At 42.4% G+C, this 11,083-nt stretch overlaps 1 protein-coding gene across 1 annotated transcript; it reads right to left on the minus strand.

The window, feature by feature from the left end:
- Positions 1–2,742: 2,742 nt before the first annotated feature.
- LOC113146125 (uncharacterized) lies at positions 2,743–9,511 on the minus strand. Its single transcript, XM_026333417.1, has 6 exons — positions 9,267–9,511; positions 8,497–8,554; positions 8,287–8,320; positions 6,691–7,238; positions 4,196–4,333; positions 2,743–3,372 (listed from the first exon to the last, which is right to left on the minus strand). The coding sequence occupies exons 1-6, from the start codon at positions 9,398–9,400 to the stop codon at positions 2,833–2,835; spliced, it is 1,452 nt and encodes a 483-aa protein (XP_026189202.1). The 5' UTR covers positions 9,401–9,511; the 3' UTR covers positions 2,743–2,832.
- Positions 9,512–11,083: the final 1,572 nt, after the last annotated feature.

Genomic DNA, 11,083 nt, shown 5'->3' on the forward strand with positions numbered 1-11,083 from the left:
TGAGATTTCAGGGTTACAAACTGCAGTAAAAACCTCCAGCCTCCCACTTTCTGCTCTCTCTTGTGTTCACACTGTCCACACTAAACACATCTCGTGATGCCTGTTACGAGATACTGATAATAATATGATTCCCCCAGCCAGCTTGTGACCTTATGCCTTGTATTATCTCTCTCTCATCACTGGCGTGTACCTTCAATGAATGTGACAGCCTCATTCATGTATTTATTCAGTCATTCATCCTCCACAGAGTGAGATTAACACATCACATAAGCTGTGAGTGTTGTATCATCTTCACACCTACAGTACCTCCTGCTCCTACACATTTGTTTTGAGCTGCTTTTTTTTTTGTGCGATAGCTCCTCGCCTCCCCTGTGACACTGTGATCACGAATGTCACACAACGCACGCTATATTCTCCAAGACAGCAGAAGACTCGTTTGCCCATGTGACTACTGCCTCAAGGTTAGCCTGTTACCATGGAGACAAGCCCACCAATGAAAATTCAGCAGACAGTTGCAATGTTGACTGCAAGCTTTTTTGTTTTAAGGGGTGACCTATTTTTTTTTCCCTTTCTCCCCCTCCACCGCTACTGAGACGCAGACCCCACTACTCACACATGTGCACGTGGACACACACGTTCACACAGATGAAAAAAACATGGGAAGGCTACTCAGACACACACATATACTTCATGTGAAATGAGGTTGTAAGGTTGTACACAAAAGAATCAAGGCACAAGAGAAGAAAGATATTCCACATTTGAGATATTTTCATAAACTGTCCCTAAGACTATAAATACATTTTCTTTTTTTCAATTGATAGGACTGAAGACATGAATCTACCGGCAGCTTTTTAAAATCAGAGGAAAGGATTAAAATTAAAAAAAGAGTATGTAGTTGCTGTACTATAAAGTATTAATATAGAAGTTATTTTATGGGCATCACTCAGCAAATTCAGCTTTTTTCCATTTTAAGAACTGAGACTATGAGATAAAACATATTTTTTTAAGTGCCACTTTATTACAAAAGTATAAACTTGACTGACATTTCATGAATAGTACTCTTGATAAAAAACATTACAATCTTTTGCACTTAGCACTTAATTACACGCTTTTGAGTACAAGACCCTGTAGTCTGAATAGCAAACACACAACATTAGCTGCCACATTTAACTTAGCTGGGCTTTCCAAGAACACACCGTAGCTTCATGGCTTCAAAAACAACAAACAGAATACACTGAAATTTACATTGCAGCTGTTTTGCAGTTTGTGTCACAAGTCATTCCAAAACACAATTAAACATAATAGAAAAGAATAGATTTCTTGACACTGATGATATATTTATTCTTTCTCTTTTGTAATGTACATACACGTTGCATCAACATACATTATAATCACATCGTTTGCTGGGGATATTTGGTCAAATGAACTCATTATTATATTGTCCAGAATTTGGATGTAATTTTATGTGTGTTAATCCTCATGGCGATGCTCTGCTGCTTAGCGTACCCTTTGCGTCACACTTTTTTAATTTCTGTAATATTTTTAACACTGATAACAGAGAGAGTAGAGATGATGAGACATGACGTTTGCTAATACACATCAGTTCTACTGTAGATGAGCGGTCCACAGACATGAGTGAGGACTGAGCAGAGAAGGGGGGTGGGGGTAGCTGGGATTGAGTGGACTGTCTCCACCTTTAGGACTCAAGCAGTTCTCTTTAGTCTCGTTTTCATCTGTGCTGTGAGTTTTGTGTGTGTGTGTGTGTGTGTGTGTGTGTGTGTGTGTGTGTGCGTGTGCGTGCACATATGTGTGTGTGTTTTGCAGGCACAGGAGGAGAGAAAATTAACACTCTTCTCTGCTGCACTCTCAGTCCCACTGAGCCAAAGGCATCCTTCATCTTACTGGTTTTGTGCTCTACAGATAATAAAGCAACACACTAAAAAAATAAGCAACCAACGACAATCGAAAATAAAAACATTCATATAGAGGTACAACATGACAGTGCTTCATTTTTTTTTTCACTTTTTTTTAGCATGCAACTTGTAGCAGGCAAAGTGCAGAAACAGGATCAACAAAGTAAAACATTTCATTTACAGACGGCAGTGGAGACAGTGTTCAGTCCATGTAAGATGAAACAAAACATGACAGAGGGAAGTATCCGGTCAGTTTTTGTAAATGCGGAAATGGTCTAAATTAGTCGAAGCTTTTAGGAGGAATGCAAAATGTGTGCAATTTTTGTTTTAATACTCTCATAATTGTTTCTCTTGGTCCCTGAGCTTTCAAGTATTTTGATTGGTAACTCATTCCTTAATATAATTTAAAATCCATCCTGAATCACATCATTACCAACTACAGGGAAGGTCTGTCCATGACAGACTAAGTGCTACCAAAATGTTTCACATAATGCTGTGCCTTTTCCCCAAATAGGAGTCCTGCTAGGACCAGATAAATTCATTTTTTTACCCGCAAGAATTGAGGAAGAATTTTGTCTTTTTACTTTATTGTGCTTTGCACATACGTATCATTAAAATAGAAGTGCTACTTTTACCTACAGATTGCTCTGCAATGGTCTTGTGCTCACTTTTTATTCACTACCTTTGGATTCCTTATAATGTTTATAGATTGGACTTTGTATTCAACGATACAGGCCCAGGTCATAACAGATCCACATTATCGCCCCAAGGCTCTGGAGCCTGTGAAAGGCATGACGTTATGACTTGAATGTAAACAGTATGTGTGGGTGAGCATGACAGGGGCTCAGCCATCACTCTTTGTGGTGTTAGCTCAGCTCCTTGTGTTGGGAGGGCTGGGGGTCACAGTGCAGCCGCTGCCTCAGAGCCCTGTTACATACATCTCCATGCCGTCATTGAAAGTGAAGATGGTGGTGGTGCTGGAGGTGGCAGAGCCCTGCTTCAGGTCACCAATGCTTTCGTACAGGTTCTCCCCTGGCAGGAGCAGGGCTTTGGCAGGCAGGTGCTGTAACTTGGGGGCCTGCTGCGTTGGTGGTGGTGGAGGAGGCTGCTGCTGCTGTAAAGGCTGCTGGGCTTTCTTTCTCCTTGGCCGCAGGGTGGCACATGTGTTGGGGGGCCTTTCTCGCTTCCAGCCACCCCCACCTTCCATGTTCTCATAGGACGGATCACACTCCTCTGTCCCGATGGACTCATAGCAGTGGTCATCAAGGGGCACTCCAACTGCTTTGCCCTCTTGAGGGGCCCAGGTCTGGGGTTTGACCACTACACTAAAACCCCCGTCCCGGTCTCGGTCCCGGTCACCACGACCCAAGGTCCGGAAGCCAGGATTGGCAGGGGGAGAACCTGGCACAGCTCTCTTCTTCTTTCCTGGTTTACACACTTTTGAATACATCTCAGCCACCTGCAGGGACAACACAATACTGAGATTTTAGACTGAAAAAAAAAAACTTAGTTTGAAGGAATAGTTTGAAATAGAAATTAACATTGTTGCTGATGGTTAGATGAGAGAAACAAACTCTCATGTATGTCCATTATGGAGCTACAGCCAGCAGCCATTTGACAAAAAGACCAAAACAATCAACCAAGAAATAGCCAGAAACATAACTCATCCCCTAAAAACCCCTTACACTTCCTGCAGTGAAGAAACGAGATGTAATGTGTTAATCAGTGAGATTTAGAGGGAGGTTTTCTTACCTTTGCACAGGGTTAGGCTAGCTGTTTCCACTTTTTCTAGTCTTTATCATAAGCTGTGCATCGTATCAAACAAATTGACCTTGGAAAATTTTTGGCTACCATGAATTTGTCTGAGGTGCAATTTGGACACACTGTTCAAAAATCTTTTATTGTGCAGTGAACATTTTTCATCCAGATGGTTTAAAGATTTTTCAAGGATCCCTGAAATACCTTCAGGACTGCTGTCCTTTTATTTAACAACTTTGTGGGTTTTCTAAATGATCGTCAGGTATTTGTTTATCACAAAAATGCTTAGCTCTGTGACTCAAATAAACTGGTAGCACTGTACAGGAGAGGCACAACATGTGCTGAATTAAATCAGTTTGAGATTGATATAATTGTGAAGTGCTGGGTGAAGTAGAATATAGGAGTGGGAATGGGAATATAGGAGGTTTTGTTAAATATTAAAGCTATTTAACACAGGAACAGGAAGATTGAACAAAGTAATGTAATAAATGAACAGAAGGACAGATCCTTGTGTCCTCACTCACCGCCGCAGCAGACGGTTGTATATTCTCCACTGTGTGAGCACCCAAGGGGCCCAGAGCTTTATTTTGCAGCATGAGCATGTCATCATCCTCTGGAGGCTTCCAGATGTACTGCTCTCCGTTGCCCATAAACATCACTTCCTGTCAACAGAACAACAAATTACATTCGGGGCAGAGCTGGTCACATGCATGATGTTGGACTGGCAAAGGAGCATTTGCGAATATAAAAACTGCATTTTCAGAACAGACCTTACGGGATTCATAGAAGCCACGTTAACCAATTTAACCATGCACAACCGTGCACTGAGCTGGCCTTAGAAATATACTCCATAGATTTTATACGGTATTGAATAGATTTTTCCTGGAAGGTGGTGCTTGTAACGTGAGGAACCATGCGTTTATATTCTGGATGACTCAATTTCAACATGTTGCGTCATCCACAAGAAAATTAGTGGCGAACAGCCCTGCGAGCAGATTGCATACACATGTAAGCCTGTAAACTGTGTGTTGCTGAACTCAGGACACAGCAGATTGTGCGACCTTGCTGACCTCACACAAGGCAACAAATGGCCTCCAACTGTCACCTGGAGGGGAGTGCAAAGCTTTACATCTACAGTAAAAGTAGACAGTGGCTCCTGCTGCTGTGAACATATGGAGATGACACTGCTGAGAGCAGAAAAACCCACAATCACTGACAACTCTTCGACAAATAAATACCACTCAAACATCAAAGTGACATCAAAGAAAATTATCCAGGAGTGTTAACGTATTATGACACAATGGATGATTTGGCCGAGTGCAAGAAAAACTGCCATGCTGGCACAATTACAATTATACAGATCCTCTACAGCATCACCAGGAAACACCTTCAGGAACCTGCTCGATGTACCTGAACTACAAACATTATATTACCGTCAAAAGGTGCCAACAGTGAACTAGAGAATTTGTTACACATGTCCAGAAAAACCTGAGCATAAGAAGACAGGGACCATTCACACAGAAATACCTGAGCATAAGAAGACAGGGATCATTCACGCCTGATGGGACACCCTCACATTATTTGTCTTTAAAAAAAAAGAAACACTCCTGGTAATGCCAGTGCACAGGACAGTATCTCAGTCTTCTTTGTATGAGCTCATCTATTGCTTCAGTCAGACCTCCAGAGAACTACTAGCAGCTTTACTTAGGTGTTAGCTTCCTCTCCCCCTCCAGCCATCACTTCTTCACTTCCTTCAGCCCATAAAACCAGCCACTATGGTGTTGCTGTCAAGGATTATTGCAAAGGAAATGGTGAGCTGAAACCTTTTTTCCTGAGTGGCATCAATGTCACCAGAATCGTAAGAAAGTTAGACCTCTTCTTCACAGTAGGTGTTTGATTGGTTTGTGAATCTAAACATATTTATTGCCAACATTTCAACCTAACATGCATATTTTTGGAATGTGGGAGGAAACCGGAGTACCAGGAAAAAACCCACGCAAGCAAGAACATGCAAACTCCACACAGAAAGTCCCCTACTGTGTTATGAACCCAGGACCTTCTTGCTGTGAGGCAACAGTGCTAACCACTAAGCCACCAGGCTGCCCCCCTCTGAATCTTTCTTTTCTTTCAAAAGTTCACAAAAAATTATCTTAAACATTTGAATTGTAATATTTAGAGCAATGTATTAGTGATATGGAATGGTATGGTATCCATAAATATGTGTAATCACCAGAAAATACCAACTGCTGCATTTTCTTAATCTTAGAATGAGCCTTTTTAAACTACATAGGGAGTGGGTCTCCAGTCACAGAGGCAGCCATGTTGAGCTGACACGTTTCTACAGTAGCCCAGAATGGACAAACCAAACACTAGCTCTAGACAGAGAATCACGTTTTGTATCCTCCTCATGCCTCATGGAAACAGAGGAGGGGTGATCCTTTAAATACAAAACTATTACATGTTTTCAATTGTTTTCTCCAAACTGTTTGCCCTCAAAAAATGTAATATTTAAATCAAATATTTCCCTTCTCATGCTGTCATATTTATATACTACCCACAGCTGGAATCTGGAAATGATTATCTTAGATTAGCATGAATACAGAAAACAGGGAAAGAGCTGGGCTGTCTGTCTAAAGCAGGGGTCACCAACCCTGGTCCTTGAGGACACCTGTCCTGCTGGTTTTCCAACTATCCCTGCCCTACCAGTTTCTGATTGGCTGAACACACCTGATCCAGGTAATTAGCAGTGGGTAGGGCAGGGATAGTTGGAAAACAAGCAGGAGAGGTGTCCTCGAGGATCGGGGTTGGTGACCCCTGTTCTAAAGGTTTCAAAAATTCTGCCTGTTAGCACCTATCGTGGTCTCCCCATCCTGCTAGTCTTTATGCTAAGCTCAGTTAACCACCTGCTAGCTCTCATTTCATATTTAACAAAAATGAGAGTGGTCAGTGTCAAATTGTCCCAAATTCTTGTTTTACTACATCAGAAATTCCTCTTTATGTGAAACAATTAACTACCAACCTTTGGAAATGATGGAACATTAAAGGCCTCCACATTTCTGCGAGGCAACTTTGTGCTGTGAGGGTGTGGAGGAGGAGGAGCGGGATGTGACGGTGGGGCGTGTCGTGGAGGAGGTGCTGGAGGCTCCCCCATGTCCGTCCCGCTGTCCCTCTTCTGGGGCGCCTTGTCGGCCTTTCTCAACTTCCTGACGCAGGCGTACTCGGCCGTCTCTGGAGGGTGAGGGGGAGACATAACCTGAGCCTCGGGTTCGGGCAGCCCACCTTCCACATCCCCATCTGGATCCGGAGGCGCTGGGGTGTTGGCAGGAACAGCCGGAGGGGCCGGAGTGTCCGTCTGCCCGGCCCTGCCTACCATGGCGTAGAGGGCATCGTCAGTACGTGTGGTGGAGGAACGTCGGCCCACTTCAGAGTAAGTGTGCTCTCCGTCCTCTCCAGTCCCAGAGGGGATCTGGGGGAGCTGCCTGCCTTGAGAACGAAGGTCAGAGTTAGACCGGCGGCTGGACAGCAGCAGAAGGTCCATGCTTGCTGGACGTTTCTTTTTAGATGCCTCTGCAAGGCACATACAGGCTGCTATTACTGTCCATACAGCCGATGCCTTCTATAAAGCAAAATTCACATACGTCTACCCTTCATGGACTGGACAGTTCAATGACCATTTTTGAACATGAATGAATCTCTCACTGGGAAAAGAAAATCTGGAGCTGACAGTAAACTGGGAACTGACGTAGATGTTTGAGAATATGCATCCAATCTGGCTTCATTCCACTGCAGTGGAAGCAGGACAAGTATGAAACAGGACATATGCTATATTTCTTGAAACGCTCTGAGGCTACTGTCACAGTGCCCACAAACACAGTTCCCTGTTGACTGTCAGTGATGGAGCTCCAGGATTTGTCTTGGCTCTGTGATGTCTGTCGTTGAGAGAGAGAGGGACGTGTTCAGAAATGAAGACCGAACAGTCGAGTGGAATCAGGATAAGATTATAAATGTATTGTGAATTCTGCTTTAGAGTTAACATTTCTCCTCTAAAAAGCCCTTGAACATTTTTACAGGGAGCTTTTTAGGGCCAGATCAGATACTGAGAACAGAGAGACATGTGCATTCTGGTCATTTGCATTATCAGTGGTTGGTAATGTTTTTATGGGCTCTAAGTTTAGCACTAATTAATCAGGATGAAGCTAAATTGGAACATACCACAGTTATAATTGTTCCATTAATGCACTGACTTGTTATTGATGTACTGCAGAAACGTTTTAATTTTTGCCATTACACGGGCAATCCTGTTTCTGTTGTTTCACCACTTTTTGATTTTCATGTGTTGAAATAAGCTGAACGATGTCATGGTCCTCAAGTGGTTGAGAAAAAATTCCAATCCCTGCAGCTCCAAAAAAAAAAAAAAAAAAAAAAATCCCCATAAATCCCTTTCAGTGGTGCCAAAATTGCTTTGTCATGCAGCTAAAACAAGACCAGGCTGTTTAGTTTCACCTGACATCAACAAGGCACGGTATACAGAGAACACAGGTCAGGATTTGTATGTGAAGGATGCACTTACTTTTGCCATTGCAGTTCATCTTGTTCATCTCAGTGTCTGATTTACTGATGGACCGCAGCTTCGACTGCTTGAGTATACCCTGACAACACACACACACACACACACGCACACGCGCACATAAACAGGGCCAGTTAAACACTAATTAAGACTGAAGAGATGTCCTCTGAATGATATTGTTCCCTGGTGAATGGAGTTGCTTCAGCTACGTCTGTTGCAATACAAACAAGACACTGAGGAGTGTTGCCTGATACCTACCATGTCCATGAGACGATGTTTTCCACCTTCGCCGGGGACATTGTGTGCCTTCCCCTTCCTGTGGTAAACACAAGCACTCTGTCATATAGGTTGACACAGTGATTCAGGTCTGTGTGTGTGAGCAGTTTGTATCTGAGTCATCTTACGACTCAGAGTATATGTGCATGCCCGTGGTGGAGACTAAGTACATTTACTCAACTACAGTTCAGAGGTGCTTTTACTTTACTCCAGTATTAACATTTTCTACTCCTTTGTCCCTTTCATATTTCCAATATCAATCAGCTGTTATCAGTGAGTGTTTTTTTCTCCTTTCGTCTCCCATTAATCATCTCATGACCCCTCAGATTGGTCTTGGGACCCTCTGGAGGGACACAACTCCTAGATTGGAAGAGTAATTGTCTAAAGTAATTCAAAACTGGCTCCGCCTCTTGTAGCTACAACAGTAAAATGCTGCTTACACATTATTGCATCAGTATTAAAACTGCCATCACGTCAGTTACAGACATTTTACTGCAGCACCTTTACTTTTGGTATATTTAGCTATGTCTGCAGTATTACTTAAGTTCAGTTTTGATTGCAGAGCTTGCAGTGAATTGTAGGTTAACATTAAAGTATTGATCCTTGTAATGAAGTAAAGTATCTACGTACTTCACTGGAGCATGCATGTGTAAATACGCTGTCCTGCTAATGTGAATGAGCATCCTGGGTCCTTACACGTGTGTATCTTTGTGTTTGTGTGGTCATATGTCCATTCACAGTGATGCTCTCACCTCTGGCAGCCCACGCAGAGCACCACGATGAGGATTGTAACAACAAAGGCCGAGGCAGCAGCGATAGCACCCAGCAGCAGGACCTTGCCGTAGGGAGGAGCCGTGAAGTTCAGCCCGTCCTGCATGGAGGCCATGTGGGAGCGCTGACGCTCACTTGCTCTCACACACTCACACTCACACCTTTACACTCATGCACGCAGAGAAGTGCCACGGTCTCACTGGGATCTGCAGTGAGAAGGCACAGAGAGGTCCTTAATTACAAAATTATCTAACCTTTACAAAACATTAAGTAGGTTAACAAAGCAGTGGAGCTGAAGTAAAATTTTCACTGTAGAAGGAAAGCAGCAGTTTGAAATGAGGAAAAAGTGAGAATTCCCATCCAGTGCTGAAGCAGTGAAGTGAACAGACATTATGCCTCCGGCATGTGCTCCTGCTTTACCTTGTTGGAGGGATTACTGAGCTTTGTGTGTCACACTTACATAGACATCAACGTTTTCAGGTATCTAGGTCTACACGGTGTATAGGTGAGCTAAAGCAATGCAACAATTCTTTATAAGTGAAATAACCCCGGAAAAAAATGTATAATTTTTTTTTCAGGAATCAGTGTTCAGATATATATAAGACTGATTTCTGAGAGTGTGGCACTGTTTGTCTGTCCCTCAGGTAGCTGCTATGATGCATGTGGATAAATACAAATTTCACGTGGTTTTAATCAGTCATGATCAATCAACCATACATATTGTGAAGGCACAATGAGTCACAGCAAAGCTGAACATGCCAACAGGCACAGTAACCTGAAACACTGACTGAGACAAGTGTGAATGCACAGCGAACAGACAGGAACATCTTTTTTTTGCTTCTTCTTTACTTCTCACTGCTTGCTAGACAATTTCGCATTTGGCAATGTAATATGCTTCAAACAGACATTCAAAACCCAGAGCTATAACAAAAAGACCAAACAAACAAGCCTGTTCTAATCTCTGTCAAATCATGCCATCTGTCTACTGTGACGGCATGTTTTCATGTGTGTTTGCTTGTATTTGTCACTTGTCCATCAGCAACAACAAGACTGAATGTCAGACTGCAGGAATTGTACTGCCTGGTTCGATCCAAAGTCTGGTTGAAGCTTTTTGTGTATGTGTACGTCCAAATGTCTTTTATGTATTTATTCAGATTATCCACAGATTTTCTGCCAAAAAAAAAACACTCGATGTTAGATCTTTCTGTAGGTTTTTGTGTCTGCATCAGATCTGACACTTTTAACAATGTGCTTTAGTGCTGAATTCCATATAGATGATTTTTTTTTTTGATCACAAAATTTAATCTTCAGCGCAAATTACTTTACCATTTGTCTGTAGTCTTGTGAACAGCGTGTTAGCCAAAGCCTCTTCACAAGACTTGCTGTGACTAGGAGAAACTGACACATCAGTAGACCTAATAAGGCTTCAAGTAACCCAGGCATGAACTCCTGGTATGGTCTTCTCTGGAATGATCTGTCCTTAACACAGAGTTTTAGCATGTCTGTGCTTTAATAAGAAACTCTCAACAGATCTCACACATTAAAATTATAAAAAATTATATTATAAAATCCAAACATTCAGACAGTAGGACATTGTCTCCTGACACAGACCACACCCAAGCCCACTTGGATATAGCTTCATTAATTTTGACAGTCCTGTCCTTTTTATTTTCAGTCAACATTACTATATTGACGATTACTGAAAAAAGAAGGACGTGTGTATTCACAAGCATCAAAATGCTCAGGCCTGTGTTTCGCACAACCCAATACACTAAAATCCTTGTCTTGCTATTGTACT

This window comes from Mastacembelus armatus, chromosome 7 (genome assembly GCF_900324485.2).
Source record: "Mastacembelus armatus chromosome 7, fMasArm1.2, whole genome shotgun sequence".
Taxonomy (NCBI): domain Eukaryota; kingdom Metazoa; phylum Chordata; class Actinopteri; order Synbranchiformes; family Mastacembelidae; genus Mastacembelus; species Mastacembelus armatus.